This window comes from Psittacula echo (assembly GCF_963264785.1).
Source record: "Psittacula echo genome assembly, chromosome: 12".
Classification (NCBI taxonomy): domain Eukaryota; kingdom Metazoa; phylum Chordata; class Aves; order Psittaciformes; family Psittacidae; genus Psittacula; species Psittacula echo.
Genome location: NC_137747.1, coordinates 9,195,547 through 9,221,114, shown reverse-complemented (window position 1 = coordinate 9,221,114; position 25,568 = coordinate 9,195,547). Strand labels below are relative to the sequence as shown.

General features: G+C 55.7%; 3 protein-coding genes across 4 annotated transcripts; all 3 read right to left on the bottom strand.

Moving 5' to 3' along the window:
• Positions 1-148: 148 nt before the first annotated feature.
• LOC308226272 (sodium-dependent lysophosphatidylcholine symporter 1-like) lies at positions 149-12,574 on the bottom strand. Its single transcript, XM_080627843.1, has 15 exons — positions 12,453-12,574; positions 10,231-10,488; positions 7,876-7,995; positions 7,430-7,554; positions 6,703-6,835; positions 6,245-6,323; positions 5,666-5,820; positions 5,353-5,443; positions 4,973-5,094; positions 4,777-4,860; positions 4,552-4,635; positions 4,242-4,354; positions 3,754-3,897; positions 3,303-3,479; positions 149-3,121 (listed from the first exon to the last, which is right to left on the bottom strand). Exons 2-15 carry the CDS (start codon positions 10,315-10,317, stop codon positions 3,100-3,102), a joined length of 1,536 nt encoding a protein of 511 aa, XP_080483969.1. The 5' UTR covers positions 10,318-10,488; positions 12,453-12,574; the 3' UTR covers positions 149-3,099.
• A 2,149-nt stretch (positions 12,575-14,723) lies between these two features.
• Positions 14,724-22,898, bottom strand: NSFL1C (NSFL1 cofactor). Of its 2 annotated transcripts, none has more exons than XM_080627787.1 (9): positions 22,750-22,898; positions 21,897-21,994; positions 20,766-20,840; positions 19,133-19,298; positions 18,725-18,817; positions 18,075-18,184; positions 17,492-17,629; positions 16,876-17,037; positions 14,724-16,368 (listed from the first exon to the last, which is right to left on the bottom strand). In XM_080627787.1, the coding sequence occupies exons 1-9, from the start codon at positions 22,849-22,851 to the stop codon at positions 16,206-16,208; spliced, it is 1,107 nt and encodes a 368-aa protein (XP_080483913.1). In that variant the 5' UTR covers positions 22,852-22,898; the 3' UTR covers positions 14,724-16,205. The 2 variants fall into 2 exon arrangements, with proteins under 2 accessions (XP_080483913.1, XP_080483912.1); XM_080627786.1 differs by having other exon boundaries at positions 14,730-16,368; positions 16,876-17,040.
• Positions 22,899-23,194: 296 nt separating this feature from the next.
• On the bottom strand, positions 23,195-25,275 carry LOC308226446 (signal-regulatory protein beta-1-like; the record flags this gene model as incomplete). Its single annotated transcript, XM_080628146.1, has 5 exons — positions 23,195-23,298; positions 23,385-23,735; positions 23,863-24,177; positions 24,322-24,672; positions 24,963-25,275. 5 exons carry the CDS (start codon positions 25,273-25,275, stop codon positions 23,195-23,197), a joined length of 1,434 nt encoding a protein of 477 aa, XP_080484272.1.
• Between the last annotated feature and the right edge of the window lie 293 nt (positions 25,276-25,568).

Below are 25,568 nucleotides of genomic sequence, written 5' to 3'. Positions count from 1 at the left end.
ACCGCCTGTTCCCCCTTTTGAGGGTGCTGAGGCGCTGGCCCAGGGTGCCCAGAGAAGCTGTGGCTGCCCCATCCCTGGCAGTGTTCAAGGCCAGGTTGGACACAGGGGCTTGGAGCAAGCTGCTCCAGTGGAAGGTGTCCCTGCCCGTGGCTGGAGGAGCTTTAAGGTCCCTTCCAATCCAAACCATTCCATGATTCTGTGTCCTTCCAAAGCTGTATTGAACCGCTGAAATCATCATCTCTTGACATGCTGCTATATTCAGTGTGTGACATTTACACCCATGAATCTCGTGCATTGAGTTAGTTTAGGTGCCAGCCTCAGGTTGCACCAGGGAACATTTAGACTGGATATGAGGAACATTTCTGCACCAAACTGGTGCACAGGCGTTGGAACAAGCACTGGAACGGGCACTGGAACAGGCTGCCAAGGCAGTGCTGCGGTCACCATCTGTGGAGGGATACGAAGGACGTGCAGATGTGCTCAGCGCCATGGGTTAGTGGTGGCCTTGACAGTGCTGGGTTAACAATTGCACTCCATGAGCCTCAAGGTCTTTCCCAACCTAAACGATTCCATGTTCTACATTGATGCTGCTCCTCAGCACGCAGGCAAAGGTCAGCACCGGCCCCATGTTACCAGGCGGGCTCAGCAGGGCTGACCAACCCCTCCAAAGGGACTCTGCTGGTGATAGCAGCAGCTCTTTTCTTTCCTGCTCTAATAAAGACCTGCTCCAGGCACAAGGAGCTCAAAGTGTCCCATTTCCTCACTTCAAGAGCTGAACTCCAGCATCCGCAAGGGAACCGGGACCTTCCAAGGACAGCCAAGAGGCTCATGAAAAGCTGCTCTTCCCAGCAAGTGCGGTAAAGTGGGGCATGAGGGGGGGGAGACCTAAAATAGCACCTGATGGGATGGAGTGGGTTTTAATGGCTTCTGTTCCTTGCTCGCATCTCTTAAACGCTGAAATACCAAGGGTGCCTTCCATTGCTTGATGCTGTAGCATGACGCAGATGGGGCCTGTGGTCCCTGACTGCACGGAGCAGAGAAAGGCAATGGAGCTGGTGCAGAGCACAAGTGTGATGGGGAATGGCTGAGGGACCTGAGGGCTTCAGTCTGGAGAAGGGAAGGCTTGGGGGGGACCTGATTGCTCCCTACAACTGCCTGACAGGAGGATGGAGCCAGGAGGGGCTGGGCTCTGCTCCTAAGGAACAAGGGATGGGACAAGAGGAAACGGCCTCAAGCTGCGCCAGGGCAGGTGTAGATGGAGCTGAGGAACAATTCCTGCCCCAAAGGGTGCTCAGGCATTGGAACAGGCTGCCCAGGGCAGTGGTGGGATCACCATCTCTAGTGGTATTAAAAAGACGTAGATGTGGCACTTGGGGACATGGGTTAGTGGTGGCCTTGGCAGTGCTGGGTTAACAGTTGGACTCGATGAGCATAAAGGTCTTTTCCACCCCAGACAATCCCATGGTTCTGTAATCCATGCTTTCTGCAGGATTTTATACTCTCCACAATCAGAACATTTCCTCAATGCTCAAAGGCATTTGCTTGCTCATAAATCCAGCAGCACCAAGGCTGAAAGCACTGCGGTGGCAGCGGGCAGAGCCTCCCAATGCCTCAGCACGGGCTTATTCAGGCGATCCCACAGAGCACCCTTCACCCAACAGAAACCAAGACAACAGGAGGAGGAAAACTAGAGGGGAGAAATGAGGAGGAGGCTCTTTGTGTGCCTGAGAAATGGCTCTGAGCCGGAGCTGCTGCGGCGCGGCTGCGGGTGCCCTGACGCAGCTCTAAAGCATCTCTCCCACTGATCCAAAGTTGTGCTGCAGGACACGAGGCTTCCCGTTAGCTCCGTGCACAAGTGGGGCTGTTTTGCTGGGCTGGTGGCAGTGGGCACCAGGCTGGGAGCTGCAGGGGCAGCCCACGGGCACACGCAGCCCCTGCCCTAAAAATAACCACGCTCCCGCTCTGCCTCGGCACGGGGCGGACTCGGCTCCCCGCTGACAGCTACGGGGTGGCTGATTCGCCTCTTCCCCCTGCTACCTCCTCACTGTTGCCAGGAGAGATGTGGGGGTGCTGAGCAGCGCTTGTGAGAGGCTGCTGTGGGAGATAGCTCTGGGCTGCGATATGAAACCAGCTTGAATCGCAGCCTGGTTTGGGTTGGAAGGGACCTTAAAGCTTCTCCAGCCCCAACCCCTGCCACGGGCAGGGACACCTTCCACTAGAGCAGCTTGCTCCAAGCCCCTGTGTCCAACCTGGCCTTGAACACTGCCAGGGATGGGGCAGCCACAGCTTCACTGGGCACCCTGTGCCAGCTCCTCAGCACCCTCACAGGGAAGAGCTTCTGCCTAAGAGCTCATCTCAGTCTCCCCTCTGGCAGGTTAAAGCCATTCCCTTTGTCTCTGTCCCAGATGAGTGATGTTCATTTGACACTTGTGCCATAACCTCCCAAGCTGCAGAAAGCAGGAGAAGCTGCCACAATCCTGCCCAGCTGCATGACCAGGGCAGTGCAGCTCATTCCTGCTGGGAAGCTCCCAATTTCCCAGAGGTGATTCGGGTAACACAGCACAGGCAGATGGACAGAGCTGGTTTCCAACAGCCTCCTGCCAGGCACCAGTGCTTCACCACATGCTTTAAACCACCGCTGGCTTGAGCTTCACCCTTGGTCAAAGAAATCCTCACCCTTTCCCTGTGAAACGGCAGCCTAAGCACAAGGATTGTGCTGTATTTTCCCTAAAATCTGGTCCAAAAGAGCTTCCTTTTGAAAACAACCCCAGTGTTCTCTGTGTGTGCTTTCCCACAGCTGAAGTGACACCTCTGCACCCCAGTGCCCTTCCTCGCTGGCACTGCAGCCTGTCCCAGGAAGAGAGCATGGATCTGCTGAAAGACCAGCAAGGCCAAGCCCTGGAGAAAGCAGCTCTGGTGAGGTGTCAGAGCTCCCTGTATCTGTCCAGCGGGACAGGAAGGGGGCAGGATGCAAAGCAGGCCTTCGGGACAGGGAACAGGAAACAACAGGAAGTGATGGCTTTCCCTGAGAGCAGCACATCCTGAGAGCGCAGCAGCTCCGCGTCCATCCCGGTGAGCTCACCCACTGCCAGCCAGGGCTTATTCTGGTTGTACCTGGTGTCTGTGAACAGCAACACACGTGAAAGCTGGTCTGAACCTCCAAAGTACCCCAAAACCCATTGGGAAGTGCACCCGTTGAGGGGATCGTAGCCCAGGCATGGGGAGCTGCACTGAAGACACAGTCTCCCTGTAAAACATTTCATGTTGGGCTAGGACCAAGGCTTCCAGGAGCTCAAATTTACCCCATTGCCTCCATCTCCATTCTTATCTCTTTCCTCCTCTCCTCATCAATGGGATGGAGGCAGAAGATGAATATGGCAATGAGCAGCAGGCTTATTGGGACCGGGGCCATGAGAAGCTGCAGGGTGAGGACCACAGAGGGGTTGGATGTGCAGTCTCCAGCGTGGTAACCTGCAAAACTAAAGAGGAGAATGGTTTTCCTTCCCCCAGCCCCATCAGACCATCACAGAGAGCAAGCAGGCACTTCTGCTGCTCTCCTCTAGAGCCTGGTCTTGGGGGCTCAGGTTTTGGGGGATTTCTGCTTTTCTTGCTCCCAACAGATGTTGGAAAAACAAATTTGGATTCCCCTGTGCCTGATTCCAGCACCTCCTCTCAACACTCTAGAGAACAGCAGTGGAAGCTGCCTGTGCTGGGCTGACACAAGGGGGGAGGTGGTGCTCATGTGGGGCTTACTGTAAGCTTAGTGTGGATATCCCCACGGCAAGACCCCCGGCAAACTTGTTGAAGAAGACATAAAAGGAGTAGAAAAGAGCTTCCAGGTTGAGGCAGCCGGGGTTCCTCAGCATGAAGTCATCTACTGCATCCGGCAGCATGGACCTGGGGGGACACAGCCGCAGGGACATGTCAGTGGCACCCGGCAGCTGAACACAGACATAGCTGCTCCCAGGCTGCTCCCAGCAGCAGAGAGATACAGAATGCTTCAGAAAGAGAATGAAAACAGTGCCCTGCGCATGCTGCTGCCAAACCTGAGCACAGATGGAAGGATGCTGCTGGAGGACCATGAATCCCATCCATGTCCCTTCCCAGTCCCATCTCCACACGTCCCTCAAAAGCTGCTGCACTGAGCAAACAGGCAGCCTTGGCACATCAAGGATGGTGATTTCCCTAAATCCTTCCCCTCCTCTCTGCCTGACAGGAGGCTCGGAGATGCCTGCACTCACCATGGCAAAAGGTAGAGCACAGCCATGCTGCAGCCTGCCACCATCACCGGAAAGGTGAAGGCCAGGAAGTTGTGCATCACTTGGGTGACAGCTACCAGGGCTGGGATGATGAGCTGTGCAGAGGGGGAAAGGAAAACCAAAGCACATGGGCCCTTCCTGCTGCTCACAGGAGCCTGCACCCATCTGCCCAGCCAGAGCCATGGCCAGACACCATAGCCAGCTGTGGCTCTGCTCCCAGACACCACAGTTAGCTGGGGACAAGGCTGTCCCCTCACAGGGCTTCTCAGTCCACAGCCATGGGCAAACTCACTGCCAGGCCCAGGGACGCTGCTGTTTTCTTTCCAAATCTCCCCAAAAACCACTGCCAGAAGGGGATGGAGAGGGAAGCTGTGACCTGAGGAGAGAATCAGAGAGGAGTCTCAGCAATGGGTCATGTCCTTGCTGGTGGGCAGAAACAGCAACACATCGCTCCAGGAGGCTGAGGTGCCTCAAGGATCAGCCTCTCCATCAGGAAGGTCTGCCTGGGCTCACTTACCAGCATGATAAGCACTAAATGTTGGAATTTCCCAGCCAGCCCCGCAGCATGGGTACAGAAGAAGGCAAAGATCCCCTGTGTAATCTGGGAAAGCAACATGGGGATGTTCATGGCTGGGATCCTGGGTTCACTGTCTATAAACTTGCCTGGACACCTCATTCCCTGCATTCTCTTCCTGCCATGGCAGGTCTCTCACCTGGAAAGCCAAGGATGCAAAGAGGAAGGCACAGAGCAGGTGGGTGTAGGGCTTGTGTCCCACCATCATCCTCAGGCAGCTGGCAAAGGGCAGCTCAACCTTCCCCAGGGGCCTGAGAGGTCCTGAGAGGAGACAGCACTAGAGCTGCCAGAAGAAGCACGGCACAGGGAGGCACAGGGGGGCTGCACTGCTGTGTCTGGGGTGCAGCTCCCCTGCCTCGGTACAGAGAAAACAGCATGCAAGTATCTGTTGTGTTTCTGAGCCCTGCATCCAAACAGGTGCCCACCTCCCTCTGCCTCACACCTTCCTCTGCAGCCCCATCCTCACCATCATCCAGCTGCCACTGGGCACCCTCCAGACTGCATCTAAATGGACCTTACCTGGCTGCTCCTTGACACCGAAGATGAGAACCAGACAGGACAGGCAATAGACTGAGCCCAGGACCAGGGATGCAAATAAATAGGCTCTACGCTGGGAAATGAGAGACAGTGCACAGTGACAGTCATAGAGTCACAGAATGGTTTGGGCTGGAAGGAACCTTAAAGCTCATCCAGTTCCAACCCCTGCCATGGGCAGGGACACCTTCCACTAGAGCAGCTTGCTCCAAGCCCCTGTGTCCAACCTGGCCTTGAACACTGCCAGGGATGGGTACAATGTGAAGCAGAAGGGTGGTTGTGCCAGGCCAGCCTGTACCGTGTTGTCCAGAGAGCCGGTGAGGCCGGAGGTGCTGGTGTTGAACAGGGTCTCATTTGACACTGAACAGCCGTTCATACGGGCATGGTAACTGCCCACCATCTGCCCCTGGATTCCTGACCCGAGCAGTGTGCTGAACACCTCCATCCCCATTCCTGCCAGGACAACCAGAGAGAAACCTCAGTCCACTCCCTGGCTGCTGGGACACATCCCTAAGGGTAAAGGACTGGCTTTGGGAACAGAATCGGAGGCACCACCATCCAGAGCTTCCCCAGAAGCAGAGACCTGCTGTTTCTACCTGCTCTGGGTTTTTTTCCCCTCTGCTCCAGCAGTCAATGCTCTAATGTTTGGAACCAATAAATCTGGCTCCCGAGTCCCTCAGGGATGATACAGAGCTAAGAAATGCTTCTGCAGGTAAATTCTTTGCAGAAGATGACTGGTTTCATCCCTGGTTTCACCTCCTGGTTTACCCCATCCACTCTGCAGCCTGTTGCAAGCCAAAGGACCTTATTCCTCCCTCCTCCGGGGAGGCTCTCCCAGGAATGCAGGCAGACAGGGGCTCAGGGCACAGACACTTACTGTAGGCAGTGGCTGAGTCACGGTCTCCCTGGGTTCCTCCCAGGAACATTGTGAGGGAAGAGTACGGCACGTGGTGGCACTGGGGAAAGCAGAGTTCAAACACAGCCCCGGCTGCTGCTTTCCTGGTTTGCTGTTCATCACCCCCCTCATCCCTACACGCAGCAGATGATGCTGCCTTCAGTGGCACCCTCTTCTCCTGTGATTTGCTCTGTTTGCACAAAGCAGTGATGGAGAAGATCACATCACCATGCACAGGCAGCCCAGCCGCATCCCCAGCAGTCAAATGCACCCACTGCTCCATCTCCCTATCCCTGCCGGCATGGTCTGCACCATCCTGCTTCCCCCATCTACTGCTCTCCTCCAGGTCCCTTCTGGGACTCCCCATCTGAGCATGGCCCCATCCCCTGCAGTACAGGCTGCTGTGTGAGACAGCCAGCCCCAGGCACCACGTTCCTTACAGTCATGCAGGTCTGGAAGAAGCTGTACATGAACAGGTACCACAGGAATTTCAGGGCGGCGGGGGTGGCATCTGGGAGGCTGGACCACATCATGCAGTAGCAGAGCACCCCGAAGGGCATGGAGCACGCGATCCTGCGGAGGAAAGGAGCTGCTCAGATGGGACCCTCAGATACAGTGGTCACACTTCTCCTTGCACAAGCTGAGCTATGTAGCACACCCTCTTCCCCAGCTTCCGAACCAGAGCCTGTGAGATCAGGATATGTGAGAGGAGGCAGCTTTGCTCAGGTGAGTGTCCATCACAGTGAAAAAGTAGTGGCCAATTGTCCAACATTTCTTCTTCTCTTGCTTAACCACTTCAAGCCCTTGCCCTGCAGCAGAACTGGGGGGGCAGCAGGAACCCTCTGTGCAGAAGATCTGCCTGTGGTTGTAGCGGCTGGCACAGCAGACTGCCAGCCTCTATGTGCCACCACACAGGGCTCTCAGAGCACCAAAGCCTTGAGAACATGAGGTCCCTGAGAGACAGCAAGCATACAGGTTTGCAGTACATCCCTCCTGTTTCATTGCAGTGACATATGGACCCCACTGCAAATTGTGTCATCTTTTGTGTCCTTGCAACGTTAAGGTTTGGAATTCTCCAGAAGCCACAATCACGTTGAGCTCCCAGTGAAGCATCCCAGTGCCTCCTGGTGCTAGTACTCAATAAGCCCATCCAGCCCCGACACCCACCATGGGACCAGCTTGCCGTATTTTGTCCTCGGGCTCTTGCTGACCAGGAAGCCAATAGCTGGGTCAGTAACTGCATCCCAGGCTCTTCCAAGGAAAATGATCAAAGAGGCCTGGAACGGCTCCAGCTGAAGGGGAAACAGAAACCATAGCTTGAAAGGGAAGGAAGTCCTGGTGAAAAGCTGCAAGCAGTGAGCACGAGGCAGCTCCTTCGAGCCAAGGTTTCATCTGCATCCCCTGGAGACCACTCCAGGCATTGAAGTGGCCCAGAAACATCTCCTGCACCCCCACCAGTATTTGCATGATGTGATTTTGATGCAGTTTGAACATCTAATTCTAATGAGCATTTCCAAGGGTTTTAGCCACCCACCAGACTCTGCCCTTGCCCCATTGTGCTGAGCTTATGCTAAGCCCCTTTGCAGATAACCCCATCTCAAGTGGCCACTCACCTGCACGACATCCAGCAGGAAGATCTGGAGGAAAAACCCCAGGGCATTGCCCGTCATCTGGTAGGGAATGCCCCCAACAGCGTAGCAAACCTTCCTGTGGAGCGGCAGCCCCGGCTCCTCCTGCAACCAGAAGGAACAAGCCCATCTAAAAAGCAATGCACACCTCGGGCTGACAGCAAACACCCAGCTTATCCCACCCACAGGGTTCTCCAAGGCCCGTTTAACCCCGATTGACACCCACAAGCAGGGTGCTGATGGCAGTTGGGGTGCTGTGGAGTACTTCCCTGTCTGCTGGTGATCTTAGTGCATCAGGCCCTGGTGTTTCCTCCCCGTGACCTGCCCTCGGGCAGCAGCCTGGCTCCTAAGGTCCTGCTCAATGCATCTGCTATTCTTCATGAGCCTTCAGGGTATGAACTCGAGGGGCTATAAGCATGCTGCCCGCCTCTGTGGAGCAAGCTGATCTAGGGGAAGGTGTCCCTGCTTCAGCAGAAGCTGAGTCCGGCTGGATCAGCTGCTCTCTCTGTGGTCTCACCCTGCATTCTGCAGTAGCCTCCTGTTCCTGTGCGACACAGAGGTGCATCATTGCTGCCAGCAAGATTGCTTTGGGCTGGGAGGCAGGCAGGGCTGCAGGTTGCCTCTGGGAACTTGCCAGGTACTTGAGGCTTGGTTGGGTATTTACTGAAGGTAACTACATCCAAATTAAACAGAGGCTTTGCCATCAGCCCTCTTCCTGCGTGCTGAAACGTTCCTTGTGCTTTCCCTGTTATCTATAGAATTCCCTGGGCTCTGGCCTTTGCAGCCTCTCCTCTGACTGCCCCCGTTACAGTCGCTTGAAGTCTGATGCAGTTTGGACTTTTTAATGTGACAGAAATAGAAGCACTGGATGGAGGCTCAATAGAATAAGAACAGAGAGCGTTGGACCAGCTCAGCAGAGAGCACTGCGGCTGGCATTAGATATGGATCTCCTTTGTTAGCAGCCTGTGATCATGGAATCCCAGACTGGTTTGCATTGGAGGGACCTTAAAGCTCACCCAGCTCCAACCCCCGCCACGGGCAGGGACACCTTCCACTAGAGCAGCTTGCTCCAAGCCCCTGTGTCCAACCTGGCCTTGAACACTGCCAGGGATGGGGCAGCCACAGCTTCTCTGGGCACCCTGTGTGTTTGGCTGTGCCACCAAGAGCTCTGGAGCTCTTGGAGAGCCCCAGGAGCCACCCTTGAGGGTTGACAGACCTTCATTGTACTGGTATGTAGAGACCAGCTTCTGAAAAGACAGGCACAATCCCCAAAAAAGCAGCATTCCAGAAGGCACTGAGTGCATTTCCCTCATGTAACCATTAGCAATAACTCCCCCACAGCCCATGGATAAAGCACTGACACTGCTGTGTCCACCAGGCCCAATGTCCCCAGCACACCTGAGGAGCAGAGCTCCTGCTTCCCCCATGCTGGGTAACCTCAGCCTGCTCGAGCCTCCCAACTTCTGCTTCCAGTTTCCTCCCTGCCCTTTCCAGCACAGGTCCCTTGCGCTCCAGACTGCAGAGCAGCCTGGTCCCGCAGGGCTGGCAGGAGCATTGGGCTCTCAGCACCACCAAGCAGCACTTTACTCATCCCCCCACAGCTCGTTTCCCCAGCAATTCTGCTTCTAAAATTACAAAAGCCCTTTCTGTGGGCTCGAAGGTTTTGTGGCAGCTTTCGGTGCCGTGCTGCTCGCAGCAGGTAGGATGGAGCTGGGCACGGCTCTGCCCATTCCGCTTGGAAGGCAGCAACAACAAAACCCAGAGCTCTGCTCGAACAATGTCATCTGGAGCCTGAGTCAGAAACACTTCACAACACCCACAGCCTGCGGCTGCTGCGCCAGGCGGGCTCGGCGTGGGTGAGAGCACGTGTGACAGCGCTGCTGCATGTGAGAAGCCAGCACCCTGGACACTGAGCTTAGGATCAGAATGGGTTGGGGTGGAAGGGACCTTAAAGCTCATCCAGCTCCAACCCCTGCCACGGGCAGGGACCCCTTCCACTAGAGCAGCTTGCTCCAAGCCCCTGTGTCCAACCTGGCCTTGAACACTGCCAGGGATGGGGCAGCCACAGCTTCTCTGGGCACCCTGTGCCAGCGCCTCAGCACCCTCACAGGGAAGAGCTTCTGCCTTATCTCCAACCTGAACTCCCCATTTCAGTCTGAACCCATCACCCCTTGTCCTATCGCTACAGTCCCTGATGAAGAGCCCCTCTCCAGCATCCTTGCAGCCCCCTTCCGACACTGCTCTGAGGTCTCCATGCAGCTTCTCTTGTCCAGGCTGAACAGCCCCAGCTCTCTCAGCCTGTCATAACTCTTATCCTAAGGGCTTCTATAGGTGTCTTACCTCCCTGCAGACCACTCTGCTCTGTTGGAGAGCTTCTCCTTGGCTGGACCTGTGCATCTCAGCATCTTCGTGACCAGCTGGAAGCATGACTGCAGGGATGAGTGTCCTGCAGTGACATGTGCCAGGGATGCGGAAACTTCCTGACCCAGGGAGAGGAAGTATTGGCCTCAGACGTAAAAGTGCACACGACAGGCACAGAGCGGAGCTGGATGGAGACTTGACAAGTGAAACACATCATCTGCGGGGCCCCAGGGGAAGCTGGTGGAGGGGAAGTGAGTGGCCTTGAAGGAGGAGCATGGCCACAGCCTGCCCATGGGGACAGGAAGCCTGGCAGGCCTCACAGGGCACCGTGTACTCGGCTCCCGGGAGCTGTGCCAGCGCCTCAGCACCCTCACAGGGAAGAGCTTCTGCCTAAGAGCTCATCTCAGTCTCCCCTCTGACAGGTTAAAGCCATTCCCCTGTCCTGTCCCTACAGGCCCTTGTCCAAAGCCCCTCTCCAGGTTTCCTGCAGCCCCTTTAGGCACTGGAGCTGCTCTAAGGTCTCCCCTTCAGGAGCCTTCTCTTCTCCAGGCTGAACCAGCCCAGCTCTCTCAGCCTGGCTCCAGAGCAGAGCTGCTCCTGTCCTCTTTCCTTTCTCTATTAAGCAAGACCTGCAATTATCAACCTCTTTCAGCCTGTGATCTCCTGAGGTCTCCCTCATGACAATGCAGATCCCACACAGCTTGTGACAAGAAATGTGCTTTTCTCAGTCCCCCTTCACAGCTCCAGAGCCCAGCATCTCAGCACCACAAACCCGAAATTCCCCTGCAGTAAGAGCAGTGGGAGCCCAGCTCCTGGGTGCAGCTGAGTTCCCAAGGCTCTGGTGCTCCCCACGCATAGCACATCTCCACAGGGAGCTCTGGGCAAAGCAGAGGCAGAGCCAGGGCAGAGGAACCCAGGCAAAGCCCCCTCCCTGCTCTCCTCCACATTACCAAGAGCCACTGGGAGGGTTAAATCCACGTTGGTGTCCCTTTACCATCACCCATAAGGGAACACAAGCATCCTTCTCCAGGGCTCGGTCTGATGCTGTTAGGTTGTCTTCAGCTCAGCCTGACCCAGTGGGGGTTAATCTCAAACCCCTGAATCTCACAGGCTGAGTCAGAACTTGGTTCCTAAGCCCCAGCAGGACTGAGTCAGCGGCATCTCTCCTCACTTCTGTTCTGCTGACATCCCAGATAACAAATATCACTCACACTGGACCACAGCCAGCGCAGGGGCAGCCAAATCCCTGTCTCCCACCAGTGTATCTAAGCGTACATCTCTATCAGAAAGCACAATACCTCTCTTCTCACCCCAGAGGAAAGGGAAAACTCAAAAGGAAACAGAAAAACCTGATTTTTATGGGTTTTTCTCCTAGGCCGTTCTGTAATGTGGGTGGTTGGGTACCCCAGCAGCTAATCCTCTGGCTCCTTGGCATCATTTACTCTCCAGGTGCTCATAGGTGCAGGAAGCCAACAGAGGCCCCACCGTTGCCTCCCAGGGCAGCTCTGCAGCCCTCACTCCCTGCCTACTGCAGTGTTCAATTCTCCTCCTCACAGGGAAGCTCCATTCCTGCTCACACTGAAAAACCAAAACCAACCAAAAAAACAAATCTAAGGCCAGCAAATGGGACTTTTTGACACAGGAGCATCGGCAGCAGTTGGATACCTTCCACTAGCAAGCCCTCAGAAGGTTCACAACCACTCTTTGCTCCAGCAGCTCTTGTGTTCCCCTGAGCACAGCTGCTTTCTCTGGGTGGAACAGGAGCCACGGCCTCAAGAGCCACCAAGGTGGATGCAGCAGAAGAGCTGCTGCTACTGGAGGCCCCGTAAGCCAATGAAGAGTTAATGACATGAGGATCATGAGATGTACCTGAGTAAATAAGAACATCTGGAATCCCTTCAGGACCTGCCAGCGCTGGGACGGACAGGAGCAGTGCAGGCAAGAGACACCAGTGAGATAAACATTAAGGAATGGAGTAAATAAGTCAGAAAAAGATGAATTGTTAAATCAAGAGGTGCTTGACACAGGAGCTGTTTGGCTGCTGCAGCATTAGTGTTACCTTGCCCTCTATAGAAAGGTGCAATTGGGAAACATGGGACTCGTTTGGAAGAGCTGCTAACAGGTGATAACTAGATGGGATTTCTCTCCCCGTTGTGTGGAACTCGGTGGGATCCCCATGTAACTCCAGCCCTGCAGCTCACCTGGTCAGCAGCAGCAAAACGCACCTCCTTTGGTTTAGACATCGTGTGCTTGTGTCCTTCCTTCACTGGCCACAATTCACAGTCATGTCCTCCTGCAGCCGCAGGTGCCCTGAAATTCCTTGCCTCCCATCATCTCCAGTTGCTTCCTCCCGTTATCTGTAGCTGAGCTTCCTGAGCTTTGTGCTTTGTGCTGTCCAAGCTGTTTGATCTCCGTGGGCAGCTGAAGGCACAGCTACACCTGGAAACAGATGTTCCTCCACCAGCATCACTGATCATGCCTGGAAGAAGGAACGGGAACCACCCCATGGCAAAGGCAGCACCACAGAGGGGAGGTGAAGTGCCCAGGCAATGATGGAAAAGGCCATCAGAAAACCCAGGGACTCAACCTTAGCAGCCAGGACGTGGGAAAAGAAGAAGAGAAAACAGCAAAGTGCTCAAAAAGCGAAAGAATCCAAGGAAGTTCTGCAGTCACCATCTGAGGGAGAGGAAATGGGTAAAACTGGAGGAAATCCCTGCGATGTAGTGGATGCATCAGCCCCAGACAGGACAGCACCCTGTGAAAGCGGCCCTATCTCCTCCTGCAGATGTTGAACAGAAGCGAGTTTCCATCCGAGAGGTGGAGTGCTGCTGAATGCCGGCTGTGAGAGGCAGGAAGCTGGGGAAGGCTTCCTCCAGGAGGGAGGGATCGGGGGAAAGGAACGCTTCAAAGTGAAACCCTTCACCAGGCAGGGGAGGGAAAAGACACCTTCTTGTGAGCGTAGAGGCCAGTTTTAGAAGAGCCCAATCTGAGCCTGTGACTCTGCTAGAACAAAGAAAGGGAATGACAAAGGGAAGAGCTTTTATTTGCAAGTCTAGAACTCCCCAACAACCACCATGGACTGCAGGAGTGTCAGAAACGAGCATTTACCTCCCTGCAGGGACACGTCCAACACCAAAGAGCAGCACAAGTGATGAGGATGGTGATGCTCTTCACAGAACCAAAGCGTCTCCACAGCCCTTCTCCCGGCTCTGGTGTCTTATCCCAACCCTGTCAATTTGCCTGTCATTTTTGCTCTAAAGCTTATTTCACGGTGACACATTCCACCAGCTCACAGAAGGCAACAGTTTAATGCAGAAGAAGGCATTTATGTTGCTTCCAGTTCCTTCCACAGGCTCTTTTGTGGAAGAAGATGTGCCTATCTTGTTATGGACACCACTCCAGTGCTCCACTCGGGAATGCTCCCACGAGCCCAGCGGAGCTGATCCTGTGCACCAGGAGATAAGGACTGCGCCTTACTGACAAACATAAAGCCCAAGCAGAGGCTCAGAGGAAGGAGGAGGCGGCAGCGGTGTCACAAAGGGCTCAGACACGCAGAGCACAAGCGGCAGCTCCTGCAGGCAGCAGCTCGCAGCTCCTCAGCAGGGGCCTGCAAGGAGCAGAGCGGCGTCTCTGCAGCACTGCCACCCTCCGGTTTGGGGGGAAAAGCGACTTTCCTGGCACAGAAACGTCTTCAGGCCCAGAGCAACCCGGAATTGACACCCCAGTGCCAAGGAGAGAGCTGGGAGGAAACCTGGATGTGGAAGTTGCCATCGGTGAGCAGAATCTTGGGGTCGGCAGCTGGATGAGTTGCTATCTGGCTGCCAACCCTCGTTTCACTTGCAGGGACCACAAGGACAAGGATTGCGGCTGGTTATCACCTCAGTCCTCTGATAGCACTGGCTAACCAAGGCAGAAGAGAACACAAAGTCTCTGTCTGGGTTTAGGAGCAGATCCTGTTCAGCAGTCAGGAAGACGTTATCCCAGGTCCCCAAAATGGCACAAGACACAAGAGCAAGGCCAGGTCAGACAGGGCTTGGAGCAAGCTGCTCTAGTGAAAGGTGTCCCTGCCTTTGGCAGGGGGCTGGAACTGGATGAGCTTTAAGATCCCTTCCAACCCAACCCAGTCTGGGATGCTATGAACTCCTCCAAAGAATGACTCCCATGAGTGACTTCCCACAGGACAGTTACTGAGCTCCAGGGTAAATCCCCTTTCCGAGCTCTCTTTGTACAGGTTCACACCGACTACCAAGTGGTCATAAAGTACCAAGTGCTGCAGGAAAAACACCTTCAAACCACTGCTGAGACTCTGAATCTCACCGAGCTGCAGACGGCTGAAGGGAAGCCAGAGCAGGCACTGCACGCACACCATCCCAGGCATGAGAACCAGCCATCATCAGAAAGGCTCAAACACTGCTTTCCTCTTTCACTGGCTTTTAATGGCAATTTTCACAATAATTTACAAACTCCTTGTTACATTATGTATCCAGTTAGGAATGAACAGGGAAGTGAATTCAGCTCTCGGTGGAGGAACTGCTGTAGAACTGCCCTTTGCTGAGGTCTGGAATCTCCTCCCGCGTTGTGCATTAATACAGGCGGCCAAGCGAGTTCCTCACGCTGAACCTGCCTGACCTGCTGCCCCGACCTGCTGCCCTGCCCCAGCCTGCACCTCCCGGCCCTACCGCTTGTCCTCTGTGCCCACGAGGGGACCTGGGAGCTTTGGAGCACTGAGGGGTTGAACTCACAGTGCAGGGCTCCAGTGTGGCTGAAGCTGGAGGCGATGGCATGCTCCAGCCCTGGGCACGGCAGCGGTGCAGTCTCTCCAGATGGGATGGTGCCGGATCAGTTCCCACTTGGCTGATGTCTGGAGGCCCACGGTTCCACACAGCTCTCCAGTTCTGCTCCGAGGTCAGCACTAGGGTAGTGAGCATGTTGTGGGTCAGTGCAAAGTGCCCTGGCACAAGGCTATAGATGGCAACTTGCACGTGCGACTACTACCAGGCCCTTACATCAGGGCATTAATGAAAGCACCTGGAGGATTCTGTTCGAAGGAGAGAAAGATGCAGAGGCCTGAGTCCAAAACACAACCAGCACAACAGAGCGAAGCTGGAGAATTCCAGCTGTGCAGCTACGTTAGCCCTCAGCAGAGGAAATAAATCAAAGGGTCCTACAGGCTTGAGTTTTCCCACCTGAGCTGTTTCCATCATCTCAGTAATTCACCTCTCAAAACAAAACTTGCTTTCCAGTAAGACAGCCTTTTACTTTCAGTCACTTTGTGCTGATTCAGCTTTGTGCCTTCTTAGAAAGGAAAGGTCAGCAGCAGAGCTTCAGAGAATGCAGTACAGCAAATTCAAGCAGCAGCCTGGACTGCAGGAGGAAGGGCAGGAGGAGCAAGCACCGCACTTAACACCCCTGAGTCCTGCTGGGGGAAGGAAAGTCAGGATTTTCCCAAGAAGTGTTAAACCTGGCACCCCACAGTGAGCAAAGGCTGTTTCCCAAAGCCTTCTCTCCACAACCATTATCAGAAGATCACCCATTCTCATATAGTTTCTAGTTAAGGTGAGAAAATAGAGCACTTTACAGCAGTCCCTGAAGGAGAGGGAAGAGCCAAAGGATTGTGATGAGCAGTCAGCTGGGAACTCTGGGCAGAAACTGCTCCTTGGGAGCTCCCTTCCCCCTCACCTTCCTCCCCTCTCAAAGCAGTAACACGATCCACAAAGGTAACTCAACTCGGCTCTCCTGGAGAACCTGTGGCACGAGAGGCTGCAGCTCCTTTCAAAATGGATTCATCTCATTTATTTATTTCCAAGTCCACTGATCATCATCACAAAAAAACCCAAAAACCAACAAAAAAACCCCCATGGGAAATGCAACTAAAGAGAAAAATAAAAGTCCAACCTAGACCTAAGAACCCAGAGCTACAAGGAGGTGTGAGCCTGAGCGGCACAGCGGGGTCCTTATGTCAACCGCTGGACGATGACAGCGTTGAGCAGGTTGGCTTCCTTCAGGGTTTGGTTCTCGTCAGTCAGCTCTTTGTTGGGGAAGGTGGTCATGAGGATGAAGCTGGTGGCAGCCATCGCTGGCCGGGCATCCACTATGAAGAGCCGGATGTCACGGATCCTGTCCAAAGGGATCAAACACATGAGGATGATCCTGTTACTGAGCATCCTAAAACCACAGCGACAGTCTGGATTCATCTTTCCATAGTATGCAACCCTGCAGCTGCTGCATTTGGCTTTCAGCTAACAGAGGCCACAGCCAGTAAAGAAGTTGAACTGGGAGTCAGAATAACTGGAACAAGTTCACAAGTTGCTAAAGCCCTCAGAAGAGATTCAGGCTTTTTAAGTGACGTTAAGGAAAGTGCCTCTGATAGTACTGATGCTTCCAGGTGCAGTATCCCTGGCTATAATCCATCATTATTCAGAAAGCAAATCCAATCCTTCCAACAGTTATCAACTGCCTTAAAACCCCACAATGAATTTACTCCTCTTCACCTATACAGAAGGATCCCCAGAGCTCCCTTCAGCAGGCTGGCCAGGAGTTTAACCTCTGCTCCCCCTGTGCACAGTCTGCAGTGCCATCCCGGCCTTCCCAGTCAGGCACCTGGGATTCACATTGTGTTTGTACCTGTGGTTGTGGTTGAATTTCTGCACCAGGCGCCCGCCGTCAGCGAGCCGGATCTGGATGTTGGTGACAGGCTCCGACTCATCAATCACGATGGCAGAGCTGGCTTTGGCTTCATTGGCTGCCTGCTGGGCTGGAGAGCTGGTGCCCATCACCTGGGGTGCACTGCTGCAGACAGGGAGACACAGGGTGAGCTGGGAAAACCCAAATGAGCCACTGGGCCCACTGCCAGGGTTCCTAACCCAGAGTCACCAACACAACTGGAGGTGAGGATGTAGGAATCAGCTACTGAGCAGGAACTTGTCTAGAACATCCCCTTTATCCCTTTGGAGCACACATCATGGGTCTTCCCACCCCCACAGGAAGCATGAGCAGTGTAACTTGGAGACACTGCTTCTATGTAACATCCCACAATGGTTCCAAACTAGGGATTCACCTCCTGGCCTGGAAAGTCTGAGCCATCTCACAGGACATGCCAGCAAACCTCACTTCCTCTCTGGGAGGAACACCTCCCACACCAGAGGCACCAAAAGATGCATCAACCCAGCGAAACTCTGGCGTGACACTTTTACATCACACACAAAGCAAGCTCTTTGTTGGGGAGCTGCTGCCTTCTCACCTGCCCAGCTTCTGTCCTTCTCCAGTGAAAGCTTTGAAGACACTTTTGGGTTTCACATACTCCTCGTCGCGGTGATCCTCCATGTCCAGGTTCACTTGCCCACCCCGCGCCAGCCTGCGCAGCTCAGCTGGCACCTCCCTGCAAAGAGACTGTCCTGAGGCTGCTGCCTCAAGAAGCCAGTTGGGAAAGCACAAAGCAAAGTGCCAGCCACACACCTCTGGGATTCTGGGAATTGCAGTGAGCATTAATCAACAGTGTGCTTAATCAACAGGGCAGATGCACACCTCCCACTACCAGACACTGAATAAAGGTCACCTTTCCCTGGCCCTCACCTGGAGTGACAAAATGCATCGGAGATTCCCAGCCCAAATACTAACATTTGTTCACTTCAAGCTCTCCAGGCCTCACCCAAACCAAAGCCACTTCCCATTTATCCAAAGTAAGTGTTCAAGTCTCCCTTTCCATAGTTCCCACATTAAATACCCAGCTCAGGTGAATCGTACCACTGATTCAGCATCCTGGATTGCACAAGCACTTCTGTTGCAGAAAACAGCTATTCTTTCCCTCCCTTCTCCCTACATACCCTCTGCGGATATCATCAAGAAACTGGGCATTGGACGGATCCTGGTAGCTCCTCAGTTCTCCACTATCCAGACTGAATCCACTCTTCCAGAGCTTCAGCACAACATGGACCTGCAGCAGCCCCAAACAACAGTCAGCCTCACTGAAGCAGCTCGGTAAGAATGATGAGCAGATGCAAAATGAAGTGTCCCAGACTGTCAAGAGGAATTTCAAGGTGCAGAAAACATTCCTGCCAGGTTCCTCTGGGTTGAGGGAAAGCCCCAAAGCTCTGGCTGTGTAACAGTCACGCAGCAGTTCCGAGGAGGTGGCACTGCAGATGCTGTCTGATAAATAAGGTTGAAAAGCCAAGAGTGTGCCAGGAGAGGAGCCAAAATCAAGCTCCCACCACAGCCTAGGTGGGCATTTGGTCACAAACCAAGCACAGGAGAATCCTGCACTGGTGCTGTTAGCTCCAAGTCTCTTCATGGTTATGAAGAGTTAATCACCCAGTGCTCTAATAAGCATCTACTATCTTCTAATCAGAAATCCCACCATTCTTCTGTCCTCCTGGATTTCTGCAGGGCTTTGTAACTCTCAGGCTCTCAAGCTGTGCAGCTATAGTAGAGAAATCCCTCAGCTGACATTTACAACACCAAACTGATTGATACTCACATCCTGAGCAGAGTTGTGTCTCCTCTCTCCTGCCACATAGGCAGACTCCTCCTCTGGAGTAGCACCAAGGCGATACCCTCCCCCTGCAAAAGGCTGCAAGAGAGAGGCAGCAAAGAGGTTATAGAATGGCACAAACCAAGACACAAACCCAGGACAGCTTTGCTTCTCTTTCCCCAACACTGCTGTGGCTGAATAGGGGCTGTGAGGCATCAAGAACATCTCTCATCCTGCAGGCACAGTGACCAGCTTGAGCAAGTTAATACCTACAGCACAAGAAAGTGCCTTTTCTTGCCACTGTGATACACGAGCTGGAGCTGCACTAAAGGAACCCAAACTTTGCTGTCCTCTAAAGACAATTCCAGGACTCCACAGTAACTGAAACAGGGAACAGAAGGAAGAACTCCTCACTTTAGGCTTGCTGGTCTCGCCACCGCTCTTGGCCGTCCGGTCAACCGCCACCGCGCCATGTTCCTTCGCTCCTTTGAACAGATCCTCCACCAGCTCATTGGGGCTCTTCTTCCTCGGGGGACCAACAATCTGCTGCCCACTCCTCTCTGAGCCACCAGCATAAAACCTGGCAGACAGCACAGGGGGAAATGTGCTCACCTTGTGTTCCTGGGCGAGACTGCACTGCTGCTTCTCCAGGAGATGTGCGTCACAGCACCCAGTTTTACACCAGGATTCACTTGTTCAGGTTTTGCAGCTTAATGGAACAGCTTGGATCTACAAATATTAGCTACCACCAGTGTGTCTCTACTGGGACCACTCACAAGCTCCATACTAGAGACCTTCCTCTTCACAGAGCCACAGAATGAATGGTTTGGGTTGGAAGGGACCTTAAAGCTCCAGCTCCAACCCCTGCCACGGGCAGGGACACCTTCCACTGGAGCAGCTTGCTCCAAGCCCCTGTGTCCAACCTGGCCTTGAACACTGCCAGGGATGGGGCAGCCACAGCTTCTCTGGGCACCCTGTGCCAGAGCCTCAGCACCCTCACAGGGAAGAGCTTCTGCCTAAGAGCAAATCTCCATCTCCCCTCTGGCAGGTTAAAGCCATTCCCCTTGGCCTGTCCCTACAGGCCCTTGTCCAAAGCCCCTCTCCAGGTTTCCTGCAGCCCCTTTAGGCACTGGAGCTGCTCTAAGGTCTCCCCTTCAGGAGCCTTCTCTTCTCCAGGCTGATCCAGCCCAGCTCTCTCAGCCTGGTTCCAGAGCAGAGCTGCTCCAGCCCTCACAGCATCTCCTTATGTAAGTTACTGTAACACTATCCTTACTCAACAGCAATAAATCGGTAACTCTCTCAGACCCAGCAAGAGCAGCAGCTCAGACTGACAAGGGCTCAGTTTCAAATGCCAGTACCAGCTTTCCTTCCAAGCTCAACAAGACTTCCAGCAACTCCAACCTGTCAGATGGAAGAAGGTGGGCAGTGTGAGGGAAGGCACACAGGTTCACACCACACTGACAGATCCCCACACACAGAACGGATCTGAACTGGAAGCAGTGAATGCAGTCAGTGAAGTGCAATTAAGCACTTCTGGAAGACTGGGTTTATTAGCTTCCAGATGGCTTGTAACACAAACAGAGCAAGCCCACATCTGTTTGCAGAGACCACGCAGACTACTGAGGGCTGAGCCACTTTAAGATAGATCACAGCTCCATTCCACTTCCATTGCCTGTTAACCCTGAGGGTATCCAGCTACTTAGAGCTGAGACAGTGAACAGCTTCCCCAGCAGTACACCATGTTCCCACTGGAAAGGGAACCACGTTTCTCTACTCTGAACTTAGGGCTTCCACATTCTGCCTTAAGCCCCCTCTCACCAGCAGAGCTCAGCAGCGAAATCTGGTGCTCACACAGCCATGCTGAGCACGTGCTTGTGCCCAGACTCTGCACGGACCAAACCTGTCCTGTCAAACCTGAGACTTTTCACTACAGGAGTTTCATATCGGCTCCAATCAGCTTCTTACAAACCCCTGGAGAGAAGCAGCAAGTCATCACAGCAGGGCAGGGATGAACACACAGGTCCTGAGTCTCCCACTGAGAACTTACCTCTGCCCCTCCTCCTCTTCATCATCATCCTCCTGTGCATGAACAAGGTCTCGAAACGACGTTACTCTGTGGTCACTGCAAGAGGCAGTCAGAGAAGTACATCACCCTCATGACACAACAAAACAACACAAGCAAAACCTCCAGGTTGATGCTGTTCTACTTTAGGATGTGATTCACTACTCGATGAAATGACAGGTCAGTGCTGCCCTGTGTGTAACCAAGGCGTGACCTGAGCTCCTGGACCTCTCCGCCAATGACACCAACAGCAATCAAGAGGAGGTGGGTGCACTGGAGGGGGCTGCACCACAGGAAGAGTCCTCAGTCTGTTCACATACTGCATTTTGCCACCTCTTCCAACCTGCACAAGCACAGGGCCCTCCCCCAGCCCCCACGTCCTTCCCCTTCTGGTTGTTTCTGCTGAGGCCGTTATCTGTGATCCAAACTGAAGCAGAGCTCCTCTGCAACAGGGGATTTGCTCACCAGAGCCTGAACCAAGAGCACTTCTCCCTCACAATACAGTCAGTAACTCCTCCTCTTTAAACCCAGGCAGCATTTCCCTGCTGCTCAGGCATTTGGCAAGGCAAAATTAACTTGTTCTTGTAAAATGAATCAGGTGTCACCCAACATTCGATCTTTCCCGTGGAGGCACAGCCTGCTTGAATGAAAGTGTCACCAACCGACTGCCTTTGGCCTCAAGAGACAAATCAAGTATTTCCTGAGCAATGAGGCAAGCTGCTGTAGTTGATCTTTGGATTAGTTGTGCAATAACCTCTGTGCTTGCATTTATAAATACTGAGGTTTTCACAATGTCCAGGGAGCCATGAGGTGAAGCAGGTCTAACCACAGAGCTGTTTCTCCTAAAAACTAACACACATCAGTGCTTCAGATACAGCTGAGGTTTTATGTGAATCCTAGAATGGTTTGTGTTGAAGGGAGCTTAAAGCTCCTCCAGCTCCAACCCCTGCCACGGGCAGGGACACCTTCCACTAGAGCAGCTTGCTCCAAGCCCCTGTGTCCAACCTGGCCATCATCCACCAATACAGCTCACTCACCACTGCAGGATGAGCCAGTTCTCACTGTCAGGTTTACAAGCCACCAATGAACAGCTCAGCGCTGCAGCTCCCTCCTCACCTGGCTGAAGAGCCTCTGGATATGGAGCTGGGTGTTGGCTGGGGAAGGGTCAGGATGTCCTCGTCCCCTCCGTCCTCATAGAAACTGGCAAGTGCAATCTGGAAAGGAACACACAGGAGCTCCTCAGGATAGGAGCAGACATTCCCCAGCACATCCACACACAAACACCACAGCTGCAGCCCCTGTCACACTGGACCTCCTAAGGCACATCACACCAAAGATGCTTCATGTCATTTCCCCCTTTGGGGGCCTTGCAAAGACGAGCCTTTGCCAGCTTCTAATGCTTGGCTTTGTTACGGTAGGGCACTCGCTGCTACAGGTAGGTCAGAGCAACCTCCCTCCTTCTGGGTTGTTTGTACAGGGGTCAGCTAAAAGCCCTGCTCTGAAACAGCTGCTCCTGTGACAGCCATGAGCAGGCTCCGAGTTTAACACAGCCGGATGGCTCGGGGGGATCGCACACAGGAGCAGGCCAGAACAGTTCTGTCTTCCCCCTGTACTGAGGGGAGCTGGGACTGCCGCTGCCCGTACAAACAGGGAAAACCCACCCCGGGCTCCTCACCCCGCGCTAGAGAGCAGCTACGTTCAAAGTAACGAGAGAACCACGACGGGCTTCGGCCCCAACCGGCACCGCCTGAGCACGACCCTCGCAGCCCGGCGGCGGAACGGGGGCTGGGAACCAGCCGCAAGGTGAAGCTTGAGCCCGGGGCCCGGAGCGGGGCTCGGGAGCGCGGCACCGAGCGCCGGCCCAGCGCTGCTCCCCCCTCGCCACCGTCACGGCCTCCCGGGCCCGGCGCTGCCCCGGGCAGCGGCGCTCGCTCCCGGCTCGGCCCGCTGCGGAGGAGCTCGGCGCTACCTGCAGGTCCCACCCGGCAGACTCGAGGAAGAACCGCGCCCGCCCCTCCTCGACACCGGTCACAGCCACGAACTCCCTCAACGCCTCCTCCCTGTCCGCCATCTTGCCGCGGTGCAACACCCAAACACCGCCGGTACCCGCGCCGACACCGCCCGGCCCCGCCGTGTGCGCCCGTAAACCCGGCCCGGGAGGAAACGGCACCCCCGCGGCCGGCTCTGCCCGTCACAGCGGCCCCTAGCGGCGCGGGGGTGCGATGCGCCGAGCACCGGGTGGGAAGGGACCGGCAGCGCGAAGCAGCCTGGGACAGCCGGTGCATCCCAGCCCCTTTATTTCCAGGTACAGACTGACAGCGGCCGGGCTCCGGGATCTGCTCGCGGCACCGAGATCCGAGGATCAAGGGGCTGACATGGAGCCGGATGGGGCAGCATCCCCGGGGTGTCCTTCTTCACGCCCTCCCGTGCCGGAAGAGGAAGAAGAGGAAGCCGCCGAGCAGCCCCTTCTCCAGCAGCATGCCAAACCACAAGCCGGGGCTGGACAGGAGGCTCACATCTGCAGTGGGGACAAGCGATGTGAGCAGCAGGGCCGCGAAGATGGGCACACCACAGCCCCCGCCGGGACCTGCAGCTCTCACGCACCGTTATCAGTCTGGGACCGGTCGCTCAGCCCATCCTTGGCCGGGGCAGCGATCCGCAGGGTGCTCGTCCCGTTAATGGGGCTCTGGGCGTCGTGCACCACGCGGCAGGTGAACACGGACCCGTTCTTCTCCTCCGTCGCTTGCACCTCCACCAGGCTGCGCAGCTCAAACAAGCCCCGCGGGGTCTCCGATGCCGGGGGGGAGCTCCCCACGCTCATCTCCGTCCCGTTCTCCAGCCAGGCGACGGCCACGTCTCCCGGGTAAAACCCCTTCACGTGGCACGTGAAGTTCACCGTCTTGTTCACCTCCACGGGGCTCGGCGGCTCAGCCACCACCTGCACGCTGGGGGGCACTGGGGAGAGAGGCAGCGCCTGGTGCGCGGCGTCCCCGGCCCCGCTGCCCGCAGCGCGCCCCGTGCCCCCCGGCAACCCCGGCCCCGCGGGAGCCGCACACCCCAGCGCGGCCCCCCCGGCCCTCACCTCGCAGGGCTCGGCTGAGCTGGAAGCTGCCCCGCAGCGGGGCCGGCAGCGTGCGGTGATGAACCTCGCACTGCAGCTGCGAGCGGACGTCGCCCTCCTGCAGCGTCACCGACACGGTGCTGGACGCGTCGTAGGAGGATTTCGTCTGCCCAGGGGTGACCTGGGGCTGCTGAGCCGAGATCTGGGCCCCGTCCTTGAGCCACTTCACAGCGATTTCTCTGGGGAAGAACCCTCCGGCCGTGCAGGTGAAAGGCACCGATTGCCCTGGCCCTGCTCTGCTCTCTGGCCCGGACACCACCGGCCTGCTGGGTTTGGCTGCGGGAGAAGCAACGGGGCCATCAGATCGGGCTCTGTCAGCCCTGCCCGGCCCCGAGGCTCCCATGGGCACATGGCTATGGCCAGGGGTGAGCCACGGGACCTGCAGCACCGAGCCCCTTCTGCTCTGGGAGCCCCACTCACCGTACACGGACATCTCAGTGCCCTTTCCATGCTGAAACACTAACACCCCATGCACAGACTTGTCGTACTTCACGCAGTAATAGGTGCCAGCATCCTCGGGGCGAACATCCCTGATGTGGATGGTGAAGTCTGTGTCGGACCCAGTCGCTGCCCTCATCACACGGGGGAATGTGACCGTGAGGTCGTAAATGGTCTCGTTCTCACTGCCCCAGCCCTTCAGCCACTTCACAGGACCAATGGGACCATCTCCAGATGTGGTGCAGGTCAGGGTGAGTGTATCCCCTGCTGTCACAGACACACTGTCCTGGGGCTGATGCAGCTTGAAGCCCACAACCTCCCGGGCACCGGCACCTAGGGGGGAACATCAGCCCACATCACATCTGGCACCGCACACCCGACCAGGTTCCCTTCCGCATCCCCGGGCCAGGCTGAGCACACAGCTCTGGGTAGTGGGGACCAGGGTACCAGAGAGCCCAGGGCAGTGACTGCAGGTACAGAAGCATCAGGCACGTCTGTGCTCCCAGCCAGGCAGAGCTGTGCCAGTGAACACCCGTGGTGCTCAGAGCAGCTCAGACACGAGGCAATTCCCAGCTGCCGGCACAGCCGCTGCCTCCCATCACCGCTTCTAGAGCCTCACTCACTCGGGGATCTGTGGAGCAGGAGCAGTGTCAGGCAGGCGAGAGGCAGCACCCGCATCTCTGGGGCCGTGATGCTTCCCATGTCCTGCTCCCGACGGCTCGGCACTGCTTGGCTCGGCACGGCTCGGCTCGGCTTAGCAGGGCGCTGGGCTCCCTCCTGGCAAAGGGGAAGGAAGGGACCCGCCTCTGGCCGAATTCCCCCAGGAAGCCCTTGCCCAAGTCGCCGCCTTTCATCGCGGTGTTGATACCATCTCGTGTCACGAGGCTGATCTTCGCCCGCGGTGCCGATCGCACTGTCCGCACCGACGTGTGCCATGGCCACGGCACGGGGCAGGCAGCGACAAGCGCCCGCTCTATTGCGCTGCCCCACGCGTGGCCAGTCCCGGGACGTCGGGAGGACACCCAGAGCTCGCCCTCAGGACCGGGGCCCGGGCTGGGGTCTCCGGCGGGTCCACGGTGCCCGCTGCCCGGCGCAGCCCGCTGGGGCTGTCCGGTGAGGATGAAGCCCGTCGGGGGTCCCCGCCCACCCCGGGGCTGGCGCAGCCCGCGGCCGCTCGCTTCCATTTCCTGTGCCGCTTCTCCTCCTCCTCCTCTTCCCGCAGCTGGTGC